Source organism: Bos mutus, chromosome 16, assembly GCF_027580195.1.
Source record: "Bos mutus isolate GX-2022 chromosome 16, NWIPB_WYAK_1.1, whole genome shotgun sequence".
Classification (NCBI taxonomy): domain Eukaryota; kingdom Metazoa; phylum Chordata; class Mammalia; order Artiodactyla; family Bovidae; genus Bos; species Bos mutus.
This window is the reverse complement of record NC_091632.1, coordinates 53836890-53861528: the sequence shown is the minus strand read 5'-3', so window position 1 is coordinate 53861528 and position 24639 is coordinate 53836890. Positions and strand designations below refer to the sequence as shown.

Genomic DNA, 24639 nt, shown 5'->3' with positions numbered 1-24639 from the left:
TGGATTTTGATAGGGATTGTACTGAATCTGGTGATTAATTTGGGGAGTATTGCCATCTTAACAGTATTAAGTGTTCCAACTCAGGTACACAAGACTAGAACAAGCTTTGACAAATAATTTTTAACTAGAAAGTTGCTTTGGATTCTCAAATTTGCTTATAAAGTTGTACATACCATTCTCTTATGATATTTTAAAATTTCCTTTGTTTTGATGGTTATTCCTCCCAAGTCATCAATGCATTTGTGCTTCCTAAAAAAAAAAAAAAAAATTGCCAGCCTTTCATTTTATTCACTAGTTCCGACTATTGCCCTGTTTTCCAGTCCCATTAATTCTGTTTTTATCTTTTCTAATTCCTCCCTTTTGCTTTCTCTCAGCTTACCCTTTTCCCCTAGCTTTTTGAGTTGAAAGTTCTATTCATTTTTTATGTCTTTCGTTTTTCTTTATATAGGCATTTTAATTTGGTTACAGCACATAGATTCTGCTGTCATTTCCATTTTCATATCTCATTTCCATTACAGCTGTTTTCTTGATGTTTTCAATTTCATTGTCCTAAAATTTCCCCTTTGACCTAAGAATTGTGCCTGCGTGCATCTGTGTGTGCTAAGTCACTTCAGTCATGTCCAACTCTGTGTAACCCTATGGACAGCAGCCCGCCAGGCTCCTCTGTCCATGGGATTCTCCAGGCAAGAATACTGGAGTAGGTTGCCATGCCCTCCTCGTGTATAGACTTTAAAATTTTTCTAGGTTGAGCTTGAAATTTGGGTGTAAATGAGATTTCCCAGAAAAGGGTGTAAAGTAAAAAGATGGAAGGAGATGAAACTCTGGTGGACATTAATAAGTCAAATGGAGGGATCAGTTCAGTTTAGTCTCTCAGTCGTGTCTGACTCTTTGTGACCCCATGGACTGCAGCACGCCAGGCTTCCTTGTCCATGACCAACTCCTGGAGCCTGCTCAAACTCATGTCCATCTAGTTGGTGATGCCATCCAACCATTTCATCCTCTGTCATCCCCTTCTCCTCCTGCCTTCAATCTTTCCCAGCATCAGTGTCTTTTCCATTGAGTCAGTTCCTCACATCAGGTGGCCAAAGTACTGGAGCTTTGGCTTTAGGATCAGTCCTTCCAAAGAATATTCAGGACTGATTTCCTTTAGACTGACTGGTTTGATCTCCTTGCAGGCCAAGGGACTCTCAAGAGTCTTCTCCAACACCACAGTTCAAAAGTATTAGTTCTTCGGGGCTCAGCTTTCTTTATAGTCCAACTCTCACATCCATACGTGACTACTGGAAAAACCATAGCTTTGATTAGATGGACTTTTGTCAGTGAAGTAATGTCTGCTTTTTAATATGCTGTCTAGGTTGGTCATAGCTTTTCTTCCAAGAAGTAAGCATCTTTTAATTTCATGGCTGCAGTCACAATCTGCAGTGATTTTGGAGGCCAAAAAAATAAAGTCTCTCACTGTTTCCTTTGTTTCCCCTTCTATTTGTCATGAAGAATGATTACAACAATCTGGGACCTGTTATAACAAACTCCCACACCCAGTGACATAATGCCATGATCTTAGTTTTCAAAATGAGTTTTTCTCAAAATAGGTGGCCTTTAAAAAAAACACTCAGCCCAGCTTTCCGTCCATCCCTCTTCTCTTTGTCACCCACGTTTCAAGCTAGAAGGGGAAAAGCCTGAAGGGTCACATATGGGCCCAGACCTCTCAGTTCCCACTGCCCAAAACTCAGTCACATTCCAAGCCTCCCTTTAATTCTAGTATTGAACAAATAAAAAGATAAAAATTTCTTCAGAAATAGTGCAAAGCAAACCTTTTTTGGCTCTCCTTTATTTGGAAGTTTTAAAGGAAGACAAACAGAGAGGGACACAGATGACAGAGAGATGGAAGAGGAAAAACATACAGGAAGCAATAAGCAGAATCAGAAGGAATCAAAAGCCATAAGCAAATAGAAGCAAAGGAACAGGAGACACACAGTGGAGGTTAAATTAGCAGCAAGGTAGTAAGAAGAGTCTGGAAGAGAAGACACGGAAGTATATGAATAAATGAAGGGGAAAGGTGGTGGGGAGGGATAAATTAGGAGTTTGGGATTAACATATACACATGTCTATATAAAAAATAGATCACCAACAAGGACCTATAGGGAACTCTACACAATATTCTATAATAACTTATATGGGAAAATAATCTGAAAAAGAATAGATGTATGTATAGGTATAACTGAATCAGTTTATTGAAACTAATTCAACATTGTAAATCAACTACTGTTGTTCAGTCACTAAGTCATGTCTCACTCTTTTCAGCCCCATGAACTGCAGCACACCAGGCTTCCCTATCCTTCACTATCTCCCAGAGTTTTCTCAAATTCATGTCCATTGAGTTGGTGATGCCATCCAACCATCTCATCCTCTGTTATCCCCTTCTCCTCCTGTCCTCAATCTTTGCCAGCATGAGGGTCTTTTCTAATGAGTCAGCTCTTTGCATCATGTGACCGAAGTATTGAAGCTTCAGCTTTAGCATCAGTCCTTCCAATTCAGTTCAGTTCAGTTCAGTCACTCAGTTGTGTCCGACTCTTTGCGACCCCATGAATCGCAGCACGCCAGGCCTCCCTGTCCATCACCAACTCCCGCAGTTGACTCAGACTCATGTCCATCGAGTCAGTGATGCCATCAGCCATCTCATCCTCTGTCGTCCCCTTCTCCTCTTGCCCCCAATCCCTCCCAGCATCAGAGTCTTTTCCAATGAGACAACTCTTCGCATGAGGTGGCCAAAGTACTGGAGTTTCAGCTTTAGCATCATTTCTTCCAAAGAAACCCCAGGGCTGATCTCCTTCAGAATGGACTGGTGGATCTCCTTGCAGTCCAAGGGACTCTCAAGAGTCTTCTCCAACACCACAGTTCAAAAGCATTAATTCTTCAGCACTCAGCTTTCTTCACAGTCCAACTCTCCCATCCATACATGACCACAGGAAAAACCATAGCCTTGACTAGACGGACCTTTGTTGGCAAAGTAATGTCTCTGCTTTTCAATATGCTATCTAGGTTGGTCATAACTTTTCTTCCAAGGAGTAAGCGTCTTTTAATTTCATGGCTGCAGTCACCATCTGCAGTGATTTTGGAGCCCAAAAAATAAAGTCTGACACTGTTTCCACTGTTTCCCCATCTATTTCCCATGAAGTGATGGGACCAGATGCCATGATCTTCGTTTTCTGAATGTTGAGTTTTAAGCCAACTTTTTCACTCTCCTCTTTCACTTTCATCAAGAGGCTTTTGAGTTCCTCTTCACTTTCTGCCATAAGGGTGGTGTCATCTGCATATCTGAAGTTATTGATATTTCTCCCGGCAATCTTGATTCCAGCTTGTGCTTCTTCCAGACCAGCATTTCTTATGATGTACTCTGCATATAAGTTAAATAAGCAGGGTGACAATATACAGCCTTGACGTACTCCTTTTCCTATTTGGAACCAGTCTGTTGTTCCATGTCCAGTTCTAATTGTTGCTTCCTGACCGGCATACAGATTTCTCAAGAGGCAGGTCAGGTGGTCTGGTATTCCCATTTCTTCCAGGATTTTCCAGTTTATTGTGATCCACACAGTCAAAGGCTTTGGCATAGTCAATAAAGCAGAAATAGATGTTTTTCTGGAACTCTCTTGCTTTTTCCATGATCCAGAGGATGTTGGCAATTTAGTCTCTGGTTCCTCTGCCTTTTCTAAAACCAGCTTGAACATCTGGAAGTTCATGGTTCACGTACTGCTGAAGCCTGGCTTGGAGAATTTTGAGCATTACTTTACTAGCGTGTGAGATGAGTGCAATTGTGTGGTAGTTTGAGCAATCTTTAGCATTGCCTTTCTTAGGGATTGGAATGAAAACTGACCTTCCTGTGGCCACTGCTGAGTCTTCCAAATTTGCTGGCATATTGAGTGCAGCAATTTCACAGCATCATCTTTCAGGATTTGAAATAGCTCCACTGGAATTCCATCACCTCCACTAGCTTTGTTCATAGGGATGATTTCTAAGGCCCACTTGACTTCACATTCCAGGATGTCTGGCTCTAGGTCAGTGATCACACCATCATGATTATCTTGGTCGTGAAGATCTTTTTTGTACAGTTCTTCTGTGTATTCTTGCCACCTCTTCTTAATATCTTCTGCTTCTATTAGGTCCATACCATTTCTGTCCTTTATCGAGCCCATCTTTGCATGAAATGTTCCCTTGGTATCTCTAATTTTCTTGAAGAGATCTCTAGTCTTTCCCATTCTGTTGTTTTCCTCTATTTCTTTGCATTGATTGCTGAGGAAGGCTTTCTCATCTCTCCTTGCTATTCTTTGGAACTCTGCATTCAGATGCTTATATCTTTCCTTTTCTCCTTTGCTTTTTGCTTCTCTTTCCAGTATAAAATTAAAAAAATTTTAAAAAGAAGCATATGAATAAAATCCCCAGCATGTTGGACTACTAGAGTTGAAGTGGAGTCACAGAGTGACTGCCGAAACACTGGAGCCCTATGGTCCCTTTGCAACAAATGTTATTCCAGTGGGCTAAGAGGACTGAATACCACTGCAGGTTTTTACTTATTCCTTATGAATATAAGAAATAATTACTTCTTATACCATTCATTTCCAAGTATATCCTTACAATACACTTGGGTTAACTGAGAAAACATAAGGATTATTTTGGTCCCATGCAGCCTGAAAGAGTGTAAGCAACAGAATGATGAGAGGGAGCCAGATTTCCAAATATGCCTCTAGCTATCTAAGCACATGGTAATTAATGCTTCTTGGGTTTGTGTCCCCTCTAACTTTCAAAGCTAAGGAAGATACTGCCATGAACTGTTCTTTGTTATGTATCTGTATTAAGTCTTCCACATTTAATAACGCAGACAGTTTTCAAATGAATCCAATATGTTATTTCCTATGCTAAGGAGAACAGGTTGAGGCTGCAGCTGTCCAAACTTGGAAGCCACAGAGGGTACACACCCAGAGGCCACAGGAATTATATGCCCAGAGGCCCCAGGAAGTACACTCCCTGAGACCACCAATAATCAGAAAGTCTCTGGCTCCCAATTTTTGTAGACACACAGCAAACTCTGCGGCTGATCTAGATAACACAATAAGTACAACAGATAGATACCTACCAGCCAGAATCAAGTGAAGTTGATCACCAAAGATATAAAATACAAAAAGGGTCTCCTAAAAACAGGCAATTAAGTACCCTGTACAGGACAGCCTGAACCCAAGTGTTATTTTTCTGTCATAGTGCCATCATATTACTAAACTTTCATCTATAAAGACACATAAAAATAAATAGCTTCAGGAATCAGAATTTGGGATAGTTTTTTAAACTTTCTTTAACTGATTTTTTAAACTGATTCTTTAATCATAGTTTATTAAAAGGGATATTACAAACAAACCAATTTTTTACAAATCATCTTGAAAGTGAGATGGTAAAATAACAAGATATAAATCAACCTTTAAAACTATTTATTTTTATGTGTAATTGTGAAATATTTCAGAGAAAAGTAAAGAAAAAAGGATTACACGGAATTCCCTGGAGGTCCAGTAGTTAGGACTCTGGGGTCTCACTGCCAGGGCCAGGGTTCAATCCATGGTCATGGAATTAAGATCCCACAAGCTTTGCAATGTGGCAAAAAAAAAAAAATTACAGATTTCATATATCCAATACCAAGATTAAATAGAAGTTAACATTTTGCCACATTTGTTCCCTAACAATAAAACATTGCAGAAACAGCTAAAGTTCTGCTTGTCATTCCTGTCCCTCCATCTTCAGATGCAACCACTACTCTGAGGACACTGTTTATCACTCTCATGAATGTTATTTGTCCTCATAAACAATAGACTATCACTTTGTATATTTAAAATTTACATTATGTGGTTTTCATTGTTGTAGCCACGCGTTCTGGGAAACAAACTCACTCAGAAGGACAATGCAGATAGTGGAGTGCAATTTATTACACCGGGGGGCCCAAGGCAGAGTCTCCTCTTAGCCAAGGACCCCCGACCAGTTTTTGTGAAGACCTTATATACCCTAAGTGTATGTGCTCAAACCCACCTCCCCAAATTCCCTGAAACTAGTCTGAACAAAGGAAAAGAAGGATACAATCAAAGTTAACCCGTGATTCGTATGCCTTAAACCCGTGATTCATATGCCTTAAGCCTAGGTAGTTAAGAGTGGACAATTATCAATAGGCCTGTGGTCATACCCCAGTAAGCATAATAGAATTTATGATTCTATTCAGTTACACAGATAATTAGGGTATTGTTTCAGCCTCAGGAGAGTCTAGGTACAAGCACTGGGGCTCTTCCATCTGGGGGTCTGGTTTTCCAGTTAGTATGTCATTTCCATAGATACTGGGCATATAGCTCAAAGTCCACAGTCTGGCCCAAGATGAAGTCCTGCTTTCAAGATGGAACCTGTTCTGTCTGTTTCCTCCTTCATCATAATTTTCACTTTCTTTTGTAATATTTTAAACTTAACATTTTTCAAATTTATCTAGGTTACTCAAGTGGTTTTATTTCATCATTCATTTTATTCATGCATGTGAATTATCACTGTATGAATAAAATTATACAAATTTACTCCCTATCAACAGGCCTGTGGGTCCAACAATCCCATTCCTCTTTTTATAATATACTTTTCTAAGCCACAAATGCAGATCCATTTACCTATGCAGTTTTTCAAAAGCTCTTTGAGTGACCCCAAGCTTTTTCTGACAATAATTGCTTGGGGAAATTGTCCATGCAATTCCTCTATATTCTCACGCTTTTACAACCTGATAAAGATGAACTGTGAAATGCTGTATTAACTTCTCTTCAAAAATAGTACTAAAAGTGAAGTAGAAGTAATATTTATGGCACCTCCAATCCTCTTAAGAGTTATTTCTAAATCATTGCAAAAAAGTTCTTATCATATACTTCTTATTGAATTTTAGACAAGATCTAATACACTCAAGGTTCTTGCCAGTTGCTTAAGAAACTTAAGTCTCCTTATCAGTAAAATAGATGAATACTGGGTGTTGTGAGCCCCAGAGACTCATGCTAAGTTGAGATAATAGCAGTGAAAAAGAGATTCTCTGCATTAGCAAAAGGCTACCTGGGGTTGCTGGACTGCATAAAATTTGCATTATTCAAACAGCCAAAAGGTGGAAACAACCCAAATGTCCATGGACAGAGAGCTGAATAAACAAAGTGTGTTATATACACACAGTGGAATATTATTTAGTTTTAAGGGATGGAATTCTGATATAAGTTACAATAAGGAAGAACCCTGAAGACATTATGCTAAGTCAAATAAACCGGACAGTGAGGTACTTAGTACAGTCAAACTCATAGAGATACAAAGTAGAATCGTGGCTGCCAGGAACTAAGGAGAAGGGAGAATGGGGAGGTGCTGTTTAAAGGGTATGGAGTTTCAGTTTGGGAAAATAAAGATGTCCTGAAGATGGATGGAAATAATGTAAATATACTCAATACCACTGAACTATACACTTAAAAGAGCTTTCCTAGGGGCTCAGACAGTAAAGAATCTGCCTGCAATGAGAGAGACCTGAGTTTGATCCCTGGGTGGGGAAGATCCCCTGGAGAAGGGAATGGCAACCCACTCCCCACTCCAGTATTCTTGCCTGGAGAATTCCATGGACAGAGGAGCCTGATGGGCTACAGTCCATGGGGTCGCAAAAAGTCAGACACGACTGAGCGACTTAACACACACCCACACACACTTAAAAATGGTTAAAATGGTAAATTTTGTTACATATATTTATCAAAATAAAAAATACACACACATATATAAACATCTGTATTTGCATGGACTATCTCTGGAAGTATGAGAAAATTATAATGAATCTTGCCTTTAGAAAGAGAGCCAAGTGAAAGTCTACCTATCACTATATATTCTTTGTACCTTTAGAATTTTACCTTATATATTATCTAGTCAAAAATTTAATTTTCAGTCATGCTTTTGATTGAAATCTGAACACAGAGCAGGAAAATGTATGTAAGTCAAAATGTATAATGGTTTATGTTTGTATGAGGCAAAATAAAAATCCCCCTAATTGATACTATTAAAAACCTGCCATGACGTTTTTCAAGATGCAACCTTCAAAAACTATTTTACAAGGAAAATGGAAAATAAACTGCTTCAGAACTGAAAAGATCAAAACAGAACACACAGATATATGTAAAATGGTCTTAGGAGAATACAATATAACATTGCTAATCCAGATTAAATAGAGGAAAAACAAGTCTAAATTATTTACTTAAGAATATAGAGTAGGATAATAATACGAGCTAATATTGTTCTAAGCTTTAAATACCAAACTAATTTGTTCTAAGTTAATATTGTTCTAAGAGCTTTAGAAATGTCCACTGACAACAGTGGGTCTGAAACTTTTTGGTCTCAGAACCCCTTTTACACTCTTAAAACTTATTCAGACCCATAAAGAGCTTTTGTTTATGTGAGTTACATTTAATATTAAAAATTAAACCCCAAAGTTTAAAAATGTTTATTATCCATCCAGTTCAGTTACTCAATCACATCCAATTCTTTGCGACCCCATGGACTGCAGCACATCAGGCTTCCCTGTCTGTCACCAACTCCCTGAACTTGCTCAAACTCATGTCCATCAAGTCCAAACTCATGTCCATCAAGTCAGTGATGCCATCCAACCATCTCATCCTCTGTCGTCCCCTTTTCCTCCCACCTTCAATCTTTCCCAGCATCAGGGTCTTCTCCAATGAGTCAGTTCTTCGAATCAGGTGGCCAAAGTATTAAGAGTTTCAGCTTTAGCATTGGTCCTTCCAATGAATATACAGGACTGATTTCCTTTAAGATTGACTAGTTTGATCTCCTTGCTGTCAAATTCATAGAAATAACAATAAACTCATTATATGTGCTCAGTGGCTTCAGTTGTGTCTGACTCTTTGTGACCCCATGGACTGTAGCCCACCAGATTCCTCTGTCCTTGGGATTCCCCGGTAAGAATACTAAGTGGGTTGCCATTTCCTCCTCCAGGGGATCTTCCCGACCCAGGGATTGAACCCGCTTTTCCTGCATTGCAGGTGGATTCTTCATTGCTGAGCCACTGGGGAAGTCCCATATTTGCTTACATAAATATTTCTTGTGTGTGAAAAATTAACTATATTTTCCAAAACAAAAAATAAATTTAATTAGAAGAATGGTAGTGCTGTACATGTCTGCTTTAACGTCTGGCTTAACAGAAGACAGCTGGATTCTCCTATCTGGCTCTGCCTTCAATCTGTTGCAATATCACACATGCAGCTTTCGAAAAAACTCCAATATACACTTGTGAAAAAATGAGAATGAAAATAGCAAATACTGTCTCAGATTTATTACGAGAATAGCTTTGATTTCACAGACTCCTGAAAGAATCCTAGGGATACACAGGATTCTCCAAACCATTTTGAGACCTACTAATTTACATCAGTCCTATGTGGCAAATGTAAAAACTTAGGCACAGAAAGAGTAAATAAGTTACTCTTATTTAAATAAGAGTAAACAAGTTACCCTTTGATCCCTGGGTTTGGAAGATCCCCTGGAGAAGGAAATGGCAACCCACTACAGTACTCTTGCCTGGAAAATTCTTGAGCCTTTTAGGCTACGGTCCATGGGGTCACAAAGAGTTGTACACGACTGAGCGACTTCACTTTCACTTTCAAATAAGTTAGAGTGAGTAAATAAGTAATAAGTAAATAAGTTAGAGTGACAAAGCCAGGAATGAACTCAGAAAGTCTGATTCCAATCCCCAGGATGTCCCTCAGAGCCACGAGGAAAGCAGCAGGAGCTCATTTAATAATGTTTTACACATGATGAAAAAAGACAAAACCCACTGGCTGCCTGGCAGTCACAATACCACACCTCCACTCCACCTAAAGTAATAAAATTTCAAATTAAAGTTTTCAATTCATGCAAAGAGCACATGAGCGGGCAGAAACAGTCAAAAAGCCCAGTAAGTATCTCAAGGAACAACTCTCTCTTCTAAACCAAGCTATTTCGACTGTCTCTGAAACTCTTACTCCATTCAGACACCTCTTTACTCAATCTACCCAGAATACTGCCTTCAATTCTTTTCTTTTTTAATGTTTAAAGTCTTTATTGAATTTGTTACAATATTGCTTCTGTTTTTATATTTTGTTTTCTATCAGATAGTAAAGCATACTATATAAACTGAGAGCAATTAATATAGGAATGTCCTAGTATGGCTTCCTTGGTGGTTCAGACGGTAAAGAATCTGCCTGCAATGCAGGAGACCAGGGTTCGATCTCTAGGTTAGAAGATCCCCTGGAGAAGGGAATGGCAACCCACTCCAGAATTCCATGGACGGAGGAGCCTGGTGGGCTACAATCCATGGGGTCGCAGAGCTGGACACGACTAACACTTTCACTACTTGTCCTAGTGTATGACCGTGAGGTAAGGCAACAGGTCAGAATACATAGCCCAAATCAGACCCAATTACAGAAAATGTAGCATATTATAAAATGATTCTAATAATTCCAGAGATAAATAAATGGAATGGTTTAGTAATTTGGAAAACGTGAGTCTATTTATGCCTTCACTTTTAACCATAAGCCAAAATAAATTCTAGCAAGATTAACTGTTTTTACAAATAGAAGAGCCTGCTAAAGCTAAGAAAAGCAGGACCAGACTTTATTTTAGCACTACATCCCCTGAGCTTCTTCCAGGGCTGAGGCACAGCTGCCCCAAACAGAAGAAACTGATCTGAGTTTCGACTGTGTCGTTATCCTGTTATTCCATCTTTGGCAAGTTGCTTTGCTTCCTGGCTGATTTATAAAAAGCAGAAAGTAATGATACCGGCAGCATGAGAATGCTCACTGTAAACTTTAAAGTGCTATACAAATTAGCAGAAGGAATAAAGACTAGAAACTCCATTCATCTATGTTGCTACCCCTTGGATATTTCAATGCTAAAAACTATGCCAATTTTCCTGGTAACTTTCTTTCTTTTATAAAGTAGACAATTTAAGTAAGAACATACACTTTCCCGCTGGGTCTCGGTACAATTATTTTAATTCTGAGTGGGAAGAAAGACGCATCCCATAAGCATGTTTGGGTGTGTGCGTGTGCGCTCAGTTGTGTCCAACGCTTTGTGACCCCATGGACTGTAGCCTGCCAGGCTCCTCTGTCCATGGGATTTCCCAGGCAAGAATACTGGGGTGTGTTGCCATTTCCTTTTCCAGGGGATCTTCCCAACCCAGGGATAGAACCCAATGGTTCTTTACTAGCTGAGCCACCGGGGAAGCCCATGAGCATGTTTGCATGCATGCTCTGTCGTTTTAGTTGTATCTGATTCTCTGTGACCCCATGGACTGCGGCCCACCAGGCTCCTCTGTCCAAGGGATTCTCCAGGCAAGAATACTGGAGTGGGTTGTCAGGCCCTCCTCATAAGCATGTTTATGTCCCCTGAATTGGCTCTTTAACCAAAAAACGGCAGGCATCACTGCTCTAAGGGAATTGGGAGATTTTCTCTTTACTGCTACTTTTTGGAAGCCTCCCCTCAAAGCAGAAGACTATCCTGTGAAGTTTGTGAAGGGAGGGGTGGAGGGGAGGAGGGTGGAGGTAGGTGTCTTGGAACCAATACCTTGTGGATACTGAGGGATGACTGTAGTTACAATCAGTCATACTCATATTGTTCATTCAGTCTAGCTCAAATTTAAAGCATTTAGTCCTCTGACCAGTCTGGAAGTGATGGGACTGGTTTATAAGCATCAAATGATTCTTGCCAAAACCATTTAAAAATCATTTCCCACTGTTTTGTTGGCCTCCATACTGAGTTCTAACTCTTGAGATTGTGATCCTATCAAATATTTCTCAATCAGTTTGGCCTCCTGGAAGGATGATTTCATTACCTTTCTTTGATGTACATGTGTGGCACAGATTGTACAACATGCATAAGCTCCTCTATCTTTCGCCTCTTTTTTTCAAACTATTCTTTGTCTCTTGTCGTCTATTCTAAATCTACCAGTATTCATGTTTTTTTCTCATCTTTTTATGTTCTTTTGTTTTGGTTCTTTTTGTTATTTTACTTGAGGTGTGTATCATGTTTGGGAATTATTAATCCTTCTCTGTAATATCCTATTTATGCTTGATAATACATTTCCATGGCTTTTGGTTTGGTTTTGTTTTTTTGCCACACTGCGCTGCTTGTGGGACTTCAATTCCCCGTCCAGGAAATGAACCCAGACCATGGCAGTGAAAGTTCAGAATTCTAACCACTAGGCCACCAGTGAATGACCCGTATCTATGTATTCTAAAAGCAAATTCTGTTCATTCACTCAACAAATATTTACTGAGTGCCAACTGTGTGTCCAGCACTAAAGCTATAGTATACAAGTTTGTCTCATTCACAGAATTTAGTCTATAGATTAGAATAGGCAATGTGGATATACAGTCTTTCCACTAGATTATGAAGAATAAGAAACAGTACTAATACAAAACAGCAGCTAGAAAAGACCTTTTGCCGAGCACAGAAACATAAATACTTTAACATAAAAATTCAAAGAATGTAGAAAGAGAAATGAACCATCTTCTACTTCACAAGTTGTATCAGCAATTTAGAATTAGAAGGAAACATCTCCAAACCTCACATCCACTGTATTATTTGACTCATGGTCAAACACTTCAAAAGCTTCTTTGATTTTTTTGTGAAATTCTGCTACAGCTACCTCTGCAAAAGAAAAAGTAAATAAAAATTATTTTACTGTAACTTTAAATTCAAAACAAAAAAATTCAACAACTAGAAATTATTAATAAGGAAGAACATGCAGCACACCTCCCTAGTATTCTTTTTTGGCAGGGAGGGGAGTTACGTAGGAGAACGTCTTTATTCTTAGGAGAGGCATGCTGAAGTCTTTAAGAGTGAAATGTTACAATATCTGCAATTTACTTCCCCTCTCCCCTTCCCAATATGCTTTTTGTTTGTTTGTTTGTTTAATTCTTAGTTTTATTTTTAAATTTATTTATTTAATTACTTTATTTATTTGGCTGTGTTTGGGCTTAGTTGTGGCATATGAACTACCATTCATTCTACTATTTCACTCAGATGCTCTAATTTTCCAGGTTGCAACATAACCTTCAATTGTGAAAACTATCAAAGGGATGTAACAATTTATTGATATTTATTAATTTATTATAATAACATGGTGGCAAACTTCTAGTTTGATAAGAAAATAAATGTTATTATTTAAATGCACAGTTCCTTGCTTACAAGTAAATCTGAATAGTGATCCTTAATGCTTGTTTATCACCTCTGTTTTCTATGTTTTGAATCGTCTGTTCAGGTTCTCTGCTCATCCGTACTGGGATCTTCCATTTTTTTTCTTAACAACTTGTATGAGCTCGTTAAATAATAAAGACTTACTGAAATTCTTACTTAATTCTTACTGAAAGAATTACTGAAAATAATTTTAAGAAGTATTGAAAACAATTTTCCAAGTCAGTTGTTTGCATTTGCTTCCCTAATATGAAAACAGTTCCACCTCCCTTATGATCATCAAAATCACACATGATTACTGAAGACAAAAAAAGAGAAGTTGAGATCAAGTAAACATTACTTCAAATCCTAACATGCAGAGTTAACTACTTTTAATGTTGCCCTCTAATCTAATGTTTCACTCAACAGTAAATTGTGAGCATCTTTTCATTCTCAAAAAAATATTTATTACATTATTGTTTTTAGTGGCTGATAATCCATTATAGAACTTTATCATAGTTTATTAAACCAGCTCCCTAACTGTAGACATTTAGGTAGTTTCTAAATGTTTTTGTTGTTAAATATATTAATTTTTGAGTGAACCATTCTGCCCAATTCATCTTTGTGCATTTGTCTTATTATCTCACTGAAATACGCTAAGTTGAATGCAGTTGAATTTGTGTTATTTAGTGGGAACATTCTTACTAGTTCTAATAGTAACTTGGGAAAAATCTCACTGGTTATAATACTGTCATTACACAAAGCTGATATTTGCTTTTTAAATTTAAGATTACCTTTTAAAAGTATGTTATTTTTAATTTTTATTTTAGTGACACCTGTTGAGATTTCTTATCCTTTAAAGTTTAGAAACATAGTCTTTGAAAGAACCACCAAAAGAGGGAGAAAATTATCCTTTTTCTACAGGTTTGGTAAACTCAATTCTATTTTCTTCTACAACTTAAAAATATACTTTTTAATCCATCTGAAAGTTATTTTGGCATGATTCAAAGTGAAAGATTAACTTCTAATCTGATTTTAATAATTTTTAATTTACTAAGCACTTGAATTCTTTCCTCCTACTTTACAATGTGTTATAGTCCTTTATGTGATGGAGACTACTTCCATTGTCTATTCTACTGATTCCATTCTGAACTGTATTTCTACTGTTATGGCATTACCATCCCATTTCACTTATTAATATTATCACTGTTCCTGGTCTTCTTCTTAGGAATATTCATTAATATACTCACCAGTGTAAGTCTTCCAAATGAAATTTAGAAATTCAAATAAAATTTAGAAATTCCAAATAAAACACCATTGGGATTGCTATTGCAATGAAGCTATACACTGAGAAAGACTGAACATTTTAAAATAGTTTTCACATCTAAGAGATCTGTATTAGCTATATAGCCCTTTTTATATCTCTAAATTGAAGGTTATACATTATGGCTTTCCTCATATAAGCCACACACAAATTCTCCAAGATTGTGCCTCAGTACTTTATGGATTTTGTGGATATTGTGAAGGAATCTTTTTGGAGACCTTGAAATTTCTAGAAGTAGAGGTAAATATTAATTTTTAAAAAATTTGCTATTGATCTTATACCCATCTATTTCCCAAAACTTTTTATAATCCCTCTTCAGTTGGTTACTTTGTATTTTCTGATAATTCATTTGGTCTCTTCTTTCCAAAATGCATACTTTCTTATTTCTCCTTCATGATTTAGGACACTGGCTAGAACTACCAAAACAAATTGAATTCATAAAATGATAATGATAATCTTTGCTCTTTAAAAACATTATTTGATAGATTAGAATACTAGTCCTTTACCAGTAAATACAATGCTGATTTGTGTTCTGAAATAGGTATTACTAACAAGTTTAAAGCAGTATTCTTCCATTCCTATGCCCAATTTTATATTAACAACAATTACTAACTTTTAACAACCTCTAGTTAATATTGATGCAAAGAACTCACTCATTGGAAAAGACCCTGATGCTGGGAAAGATTGAAGGCAGGAAGAGAAGGGGATGACAGAGGATGAGATGGTTGCATGGCTTCACCGACTCGTTGGACATGGGTTTGAGCAAGCTCCGGGAGTTGGTGATGGACAGGGAAGCCTGGCATGCTGCAGTCCATGGGGTTGCAAATGGTCAGACACGACTGAGCAACTGAACTGAACTGAACTGAAGTTTTCTAAAATGGGTTCTGTTTCATACTCATTCCTCAACGTGTTTCTCAGTAAAAGGCTTCAATGATCAAAAATGCCTGAGAAAGGCATTTAAAGGGTGTGTTTTTGACAAAAACAGACTCACAATATTATGTTCTCCTCTTGGGGATTAATCATGCATATTAGCATATTAAAGTCTTTGAGATGTTCTAAAGAAATTAATGCAGCATTTTCCGAATTTACTTGATCATGAAATCTCCTTTTTCCAATCGTCATCTGTCAGGAATAAATAATGCTTTAATCGACATTTGGAACTTCCATAACTCAGGAATCCTCACCCACTGGACACAGGTATGATGTGAAAGGATTACAAGAGCATCCAAAAACACTGATCCTCTCATCTCTCAGTGTGGCCAGATCAAAGTTAGATCTGGCAAAGTCAGGCAGCTGAAAGAATCTATTCCAGCGATTCCTGGCAGGAGGCTCAAAGCAGAACAGGCTCTGATGGCAAGCCCCTTGGTCTACACAGGTAGCAAGCACGACAAATATCAAGCACCCAGGGCTCCATGCTTGCCATGAAAGTGATCTACCTCATACCCTCCTATTTCAGAAAACAGAAATCAAATGCAGCACTGCTCACCATGGACAAATGGACAAAGAACCCATGGAGCTAGTGGAGTAGTTCATGCTCCACACGCCCAAGGAACACGGTGTTGGGACTGAGGGGGCTTGTGGCTCTAAGAAACAGCCCATAATCTTTATCTTCATATACGCTAGCTAATTCTACCCTTCCAGAGATGATACGAACTTTCAGTAGCAGCCAAGCTTGCTGCCTGGCTCTAACAACACATAACATGTTATACAAATCAAATCTATACCACAGTTTTTAAGTAATGATATGAGAAAGTTCAACTAGATTAAATAACCATTTGCAGGGACTTCCCTGGTGGTCAGCTGTTAAGACTCTGAGCTCCCAATGCAGGGGCCCGAGTGTCATTCCTGGTGTAGGGAACTAGACTCCACATACTGCAACTAAGACCAGGAGTAGTCAAATAAATAAATAAAAATAAATATTTTTTAAAAAAGCATTTATATTACATCACAAAATTTTCAACTATATTTTTCAATTAAAGGGTGTGTTTGACAAAAACAGACTCACAGATACAGAGAGCAAACTACTAACTAGTGGTTATCAGTGGGGAAAGGAGTGAGGGGTGAAATAGGAGAATGAGATTGAGAGACACAAACTACTATATATAAAATAAATAAGCACCAGTCAGAATGGCCACCATCAAAAAATCTACAAACAATAAATGCTGGAGAGGTTGCAGAGAAAAGGGAACCCTTTTACATTTTTGGCGGGAATGTAAATTGGTACCGCCACTGTGGAAAACAATACAGAGGCTTCCTAGAAAACTAAAAATAGAGGTACCACATGACCCAGCAATCTCACCCCTGGGCATATACCCAGAGAAAATCACAATCTGAACAGATACATGCACCCCAACGTTCACAGCAGAACCATTTACAATAGCCAAGGCATGGAAACAATCCAAGTGCCCATCAACAGACAATTGGTTTAAGGAGATGTGATATATATATATACAATGGAATATTGCTCAGCCATAATAAAAAAAAAAAAAGAAATAATGCCATTTGCCACATGGATGGACCTAGAGATTGTCATATGGAGTGAAGTAAGTCAGACAGAGAAAGACAAATACCATATGATATCACTTACATGTGGAATCTAAAAAAAGGGTACAGGGCTTCCCTGGGGGTCTAGTGGTTAAGAATACACCTGCCAATTCAGGGAACATGGGTTCAATCCCTAATCCAGGAAGATCTCACAGGCTGTGGAGCAACTAAACCCATGTGTCACAACTACTGAACCCATGTGCTGCAACTACTGAAGCCCACATGCCTAGAGCCCATGGTCCACAACGAGAGGGGCCAGCACAGTGAGAAGCCGGCACACCTCAACAAGGAGCAGCCCACGCTCGCCACACCTGGAGAGCCTGAGCCCACGTGCAGTCATGAAGACCTCCTCCTCCTCCTCCTAAGCTGCTTCAGTCGTGTCCAACTCTGTGCGACCCCATAGATGGAAGCCCACCGGGCTCCTCTGTCCTTGGGATTCTCCAGGCAAGAACACTGGAGTGGGTTGCCATTTCCTTCTCCAATGCATGAAAGTGAAAAGTGAAAGGGAAGTCGCCCAGTCGTGTCTGACTCTTTGTGACCCCATGGACTGCAGCCCACCAGGCTCCTCCGTCCATGGGATTTTCCAGGCAAGAGTACTGGAGTGGGTCGCCAGTGCCTTCTCCGAATGAAGACCTAGCACAGCCAAATAAATAAATAATTTAAAAAAATAAAAATAAAAATGTTAAAAGGGTACAAATGAACTTATCTACAAAACAGAAATAGTGTTACAGATGTAGAAAACAAATTTAGGCTTCCCTGTGGTTCAGTGGTAAAGACTCCGCCTGCCAATGCAGGAGACATGGGTTCGATCCCTGGTCTGGGAAGATCCCACATGCCACAGAGTAACTGTGCTCTAGACTGTGCACCACAAGCCTGTGCTCTAGAGCCTGGGAACCACAACTACTGAGCCAACATGTACAACTACCAAAGCCCAAGAGCCCCAGAGCCTTTTCTCTAGAAGAGAAGCCACCGCAATGATAAGCCTGAGCACTGCAACAAAGAGTAGTCCCTGCTGGCCACAACTAGAGAAAAATCTGAGCAGCAGCAATGACCCAGCACAGCCAAAAATATATAAATAAAAAATTTTAAAAAGAAAAACTATGGTCACCATAGGATAAGAGGGGGAAAGACAAGTTGGGAAATTGGGATTGACATCTACACAGTACTCTATGTAAAACAGATAACTAAGTGTATACCACAGGAAACTCTACTCAATACTGTACAGTGGCCTATATGGGAAATGATCTAAAAGAGTGGGTATACGTAGATGGATAACTGATTCACTTTGCTGTACAGAAGAAACTAATTTACAGTACTGTAAATCAACTATACACCAATAAAAATTATAAACAAATAAATAGGATATATTATACAGCACAGGGAAATATGTCACTATTTTATAATAACATTAAATAGAATATAATCTGTAAATACTGAATCACTATGTTATACACCTGAAATGAATATAACATTGTAAATCAACTACAGTTCAATTTAAAAAGGATGAGTTTTTGAAATTATAATTTCAATTGTTTTAAATTTTTTAATGGCTGAGAAAAATGCTTTCACATTTTTACATAAACAAAGTTTCTCACTGGTAATAAACTATCAAAAATTGAGGATCTTATACTTTAAAATTTGATCAGGAATTGAAAAAAGTCATCCCTCAGAATCCATGGGGAGAGTGGTTCCAGGACCTGCAGATACCAAAATCTGAGGACACTCAAGTCCTTTTTAATATAAAATACCATAATATTTGCATATAACCTACATGTATACAGGCTAAATCATCTTTAGATTACTTATAATATCTAATACAATGTAAATGCTACATAAATAGCTGCTGGCATGGCAAACTGAAGTTTGAATCTGAAACTGAAAGCTTAGTATTGTAAACAACTCTCTACCCACCACCTGTATCAAACTATTATTAATGTTTTGCCATTTTTTTCTTCTTTCCTAAATCCCTGTCTCTGATTACAGACATTACAATTATTCATCCCTAAATACTTCAACATGCATCTCCTAAAAATAAGGACATTCTTCTATATAATCCCAATATAATTATGATATCGTTAAAATTCATAAAAATTCACTAAGAATATCTAATATCTATTCAATATGCAAATTTCCGAATTGTACCATAATGTCTTTTTTACAGTTACTTTTTCAACCTACACTCTAATTTAAGTTTATGTCATACATTTGGTTTTAAAATTTTTTGGTCTCTTTTAAACTAAAACAGTCTTTCATTCTCTCCTGGTCTCCTGTCCCCCAATGAAATTAGCTTGTGGAAGAGACCAGGCCATGCAATGTCTTATAAAATGGCCTATCTTCTGGACTTGTCTGATAGGGTTCTTATTTCACCCTGAAACTACTACTCCATTAAGTTTCATTCCTTCAGACATGAAGGAATGTCTGCTACTCCTTCTCACTACTGTGCTCTACTGATTCTCTGATCACTTTCCTCCAAATTTATCAAGCCAACCAATTTAATTTCCAACAACCCATCCTCACAGTTCTATTTGATCATCAACACCTTTTGATTCTAATTATTAAATACTTTCAAAATCAGTCTCCCTCTTCCATTTCCACTGCCACTGTTTAAGTCTAGACCTTCATTGCTTCTGGCCTGGATTAATGCAATCATTTCCTGTCTTTTTGCCTTTAGTCTCCTTTCCCTCCATTTCCATTCCATCCTTCAAACCATAGTCCACATTTTGCTAGGATTATCTGTCTAAAACAAAAATTTGTTCATATGACTTCCTGGTTTAAAATCTTTCAATGATTCCCAAGTTCTTTCAAAAAAATAAAAAGCATTCAAGCTCCTAAATCACGTCTACAAACTAGCCCTTCCTTACCTCAAAAATGTCATTTCTCAATACTTTTTCATACAGATTCTCCACCTTGGAAATCTTTGTAGTTTTTCAATTATTATGCTTTTTCATTGTCATTATGATTGATAGTCCCCTGTATGAAACAGTCCTCTCCTTTTTCTGGATAATTTCTACTTATCATTCAAGACAGTTTAAGAGTAACACACTTTTCTTTCATCTTCTTTTTGAATTAGGTACCTTCCTGTGTAATCATGTAGCACCCATGGATATCTCTACTATAATATTATATAAAACTGTATTGTATTCAGTGGTTAACTAGTCTCCCCTTCCACATTTGTAAACACCTTGAGAATAAATTTGACACTGCCTGGAATGTACTAAATTCTCAATAAATGCTTACTAAATAGTTAATAATTATATATGAGACAATCCATGTCCCATTTGGATATGACAACTCACAATTTCCCTTTTTGATGTTTTGTTGGGTACTGTTAACAGAATTATATTTATTTCCTTCATATAGCAAAACTGGGGGATGCTTAACTGTTTTTCTATGTCACAGAACAATTTGTATAGCAAGAGAACTATCTTTTGGGTAAGAAACTGGCAAGGAAAGAATTAAGTTACTATTAAAAAATGACAGTAAAATGTAGTGGTTAACAAATTCAGCAATATATTAAAAGGATTAAACATCAAGGCCAAATGGAATTTATTCCAGAGACACAAGACTGTCAATTAGAGTTACATACTACATTCATAGAATGAAGGCAGAAAAGACACATGATTAGGATAACTGATATAGAAAAAGCATTTGACAAAATTCAACATCCTTTCATGATAATAATATTCAGAAAACTAGGAACAGAAGGAAACTTCTTCAACATGATAAGGGCCTATATGAAAAAGCCACAGCTAATATCATTTTCAGTGCTGAAAGACAAAGCTTTTCCTGTAAGATCAGGAATAAGATAAAAAGGCCTCCTTTACCACTTTCCAATATAGTATTGGATGTTCCAGTCAGTTAATCTGGGCAAGAAAGAGAAATAAAAGGCATCCAAGTTGAAAAGAAAGAAGTACACTCATTTCTGTTCATAGAAGACAATCTTATTATGTAGAAAACCCTCAGTCTAAGAAAAAAAAGAAACCCGACAGAGCAAATAAATACATTCAGCAAAGTTGCAGGATATAAAATCAACACACAAAAATCAGTCACATTTCAACATAATAAAAACAAACAATCTGAAAAGGAATTTTTTAAATTCCATTTGTAATATCACAAAAATATCAACCAAAGATACATAAGTTGGATGTCATCAAAATTAAAATTTTTGTGAAATCAAAGGACACTACTAAAAGAGTGAAAAAACAACCCACAGAATGGGAGAAAAATTTGCAAAGCATATATCTGATAGGGATTAATATTCAGAATATATAAAGAACTCCTACAACTAAACAACAACAGAAAAACCAACCCAATTTAAAAAGATGAAAAAATTTGAATAGACAAGTCTCAAAAGAAGTTATACAAATGGCTAATTAGTACCTGAAAAGATGTTCAACATCACTAGTCACTCAGTTCAGTTCAGTTCAGTCGCTCAGTACTGTCCGACTCTTTGCGACCCCATGAACTGCAGCATGCCAGGCCTCCCTGTCCATCACCAACTCCCTGAGTTCACTCAGACTCACGTCCATCAAGTCAGTGTTGCCATCCAGCCATCTCATCCTCTGTCGTCCCCTTCTCCTCCTGCTCCCAATCCCTCCCAGCATCAGAGTCTTTTCCAATGAGTCAACTCTTCACATGAGGTGGCCAAAGTACTGGAGTTTCAGCTTTAGCATCATTCCTTCCAAAGAAATCCCAGGGCTGATCTCCTTCAGAATGGACTGGTTGGATCTCCTTGCAGTCCAAGGGACTCTCAAGAGTCTCCTCCAACACCACACTTCAAAAGCATTAATTCTTCAGCGTTCAGCTTTCTTCACAGTCCAACTCTCACATCCATACATGACCACTGGAAAAACCATAGCCTTGACTAGACGGACCTTTGTTGGCAAAGTAATGTCTCTGCTTTTCAATGTGCTATCTAGGTTGGTCATAACTTTTCTTCCAAGGAGTAAGTGTCTTTTAATTTCCTGGCTGCAGTCACCATCTGCAGTGACTCTGGAGCCCAAAAAAATAAAGTCTGACACTGTTTCCACTGTTTCCCCATCTATTTGCCATGAAGTGATGGGACCGGATGCCATGATCTTCGTTTTCTGAATGTTGAGCTTTAAGCCAACTTTTTCACTCTCCACTTTCACCTTTGTCAAGAGGCTTTTGAGTTCCTCTTCACTTTCTGCCATAAGGGTGGTGTCATCTGCATATCTGAGGTTATTGATATTTCTCCCGGCAATCTTGATTCCAGCTTGTGCTTCTTCCAGACCAGCATTTCTCATGATGTACTCTGCATATAAGTTAAATAAGCAGGGTGACAATATACAGCCTTGAAGTACTCCTTTTCCTATTTGGAACCAGTCTGTTGTTTCATGTCCAGTTCTAACTGTTGCTTCCTGACCTGCATACAGGTTTTTCAAGAGGCAGGTCAGGTGGTCTGGTATTCCCATCTCTTTCAGAATTTTCCACAGTTTATTGTGATCCACACAGTCAAAGGCTTTGGCATAGTCAATAAAGCAGAAATAGATGTTTTTCTGGAACTCTCTTGCTTTTTCGATGATCCAGCAGATGTTGGCAATCTGATCTGTGGTTCCTCTGCCTTTTCTAAAACCAGCTTGAACATCTGGAGGTTCATGGTTCACATATTGCTGAAGCCTGGCTTGGAGAATTTTGAGCATCACTTTACTAGCGTGTGAGATGAATGCAATTGTGCAGTAGTTTGAGCATTCTTTGGCACTGCCTTTCTTTGGGATTGGAATGAAAACTGACCTTTTCCAGTCCTGTGGCCACTGCTGAGTTTTCCAAATTCACTAGTCATTAGGATATCTATTATAAAAATAGGAAATAACAAGTCTTGGTGAAGATACGGAAAAATTGGAACAGTTGTACATTACTGATGGAAATATAAAATGGTTCAGCTGTTGTGGAAAACAGTATGGTAGTTCTTCAGAAAATCAAAACCTAATAACCATAAAACCCAGCAGTTCCACTTTTGGATATACACTCAAAATAATTTAAAACAGGGTCTCAAGTATTTGCACATCAGTGTTCACAGCAGCATTATTCACAGTAGCTGAAAGGTGGAATCAACCCGAATATCCATTGACAGGTGGATACATAAATGAAAGTGGCGTATATATACAGTGGAATAGCATTCAGTCTTAAAAAGGAACAAAACTATGAAACTATGACACATACTACAACATGGATGAACTCTGAAGATGTTATATGCTAAGTGATATAAGCCAGATACAGAAGGACAAATATTGTATGATTTCAAATACATGAGGGACGCAGAATAGTAAAACTCATAAAAACAGAAAGTAGAATGGTGGTTGCCAGGAGCTGGGAAGAATCTGTCAGGAGATAAGAGGAATAGGCAGTATGGCCGGCCGGACTGTGCAGGCCGAGACCCGGAGCCGAGCCAAGGATGACATCAAGAAGGTGATGGTGACCATCGAGAAGGTCCGGAGATGGGAGAAGTGCTGGGTGACTGTGGGCGACACTTCCCTTCGTATCTTCAAGTGGGTGCCAGCGGTGGACTCCCCAGGAGGAGGAGCACCAGAGGGCAGGTGGAGGGGCGGAGAGATCCCGAGGCTGGGAGCGGAGGGGCAGGGGCGCCAGTCCCTGAGGGGGTGGCCCTCTCACCCTGCTGGATCTCAATGATGAGAACAGTAACCAGAGTTACTCAGCCTTCCATTCAGAAGGCTCCCTGCAGAAGAGCACGGGGCCCAGCCCTGGGGGCACCCCCCAGCCCAGCCGTCCTGTGTCACCTGCTGGACCACCAGAAGGGGTTCCAGAGGATGCTCAGCCCCCACAGGTGGACCAGGAGAGAGATCCTGGGGGCATACCTGCGGGCAGCATGGATGAACCCCCCATGTTGGCCAAGGAGGAGCCTGTTCCAGAATTGCTGGAGGCTGAGCAGGATTCTAAAGAACAAGGACAAGATCATGGAACATGTGAAGTGAAGTCTGCTGTGCCGATGATGTCAACAATTATGTCAAAGAAGCATGGAAAATTGATGGAGGAGATGGAGAAACTTCTCAGAGTGTGAATGCAGGATCAGCATCAGTGTCGAATCCTGCTCAGCTTAATGCTGATTCAAGAGAAAGCTAAAAAGCCTTTATGAAGGCTTGGAGAAGAAACAGGGTGAAGAATCAGAGGGTGCATCTCTAATGCCAGCCATGGTTCAAGGCTACAGTCAACCTTCACAATGGAAAAGTGGCGAGGTCATGAGTGCAAATATGGTAGCTGCCTGGGAACTTCCTGAAACCCTTGGAGAAATTATTGTACTGAGGTCATGAGTGCAAATATGGTAGCTGCCTGGGAACTTCCTGAAACCCTTGGAGAAATTATTGTACTGTACTGTACTAATGACTTCCTTGGTGACTCAGACGGTAAAGCATCTGTCTACAATGCGGGAGACCGGGTTTGATCCCTGGGTTGGGAAGATCCCTTGGAGAAGGAAATGGCAATCCACTCCAGTACCATTGCCTGGAAAATCCCATGGACAGAGGAGCCTGGTAGGCTACAGTCCATGGGGTCGC

At 38.7% G+C, this 24639-nt stretch overlaps 1 protein-coding gene and 1 pseudogene across 3 annotated transcripts in view; one reads left to right on the top strand and one right to left on the bottom strand.

Moving 5' to 3' along the window:
* The window catches only part of EFCAB2 (EF-hand calcium binding domain 2), a 114467-nt gene that overhangs the window by 58977 nt on the left and 30851 nt on the right, over window positions 1-24639 (bottom strand). For 2 of the 3 annotated variants that reach the window (XM_070385371.1, XM_005910635.2), the window contains exon 2: window positions 12630-12714. In XM_070385371.1, coding sequence (XP_070241472.1) covers window positions 12630-12714 — 85 coding nt within the window. The remainder of the gene's footprint in view (window positions 1-12629; window positions 12715-24639) is intronic. The other variant, XM_070385370.1, reaches the window with a different exon arrangement.
* Window positions 23477-24210, top strand: LOC102270169 (B-cell CLL/lymphoma 7 protein family member C pseudogene; annotated as a pseudogene).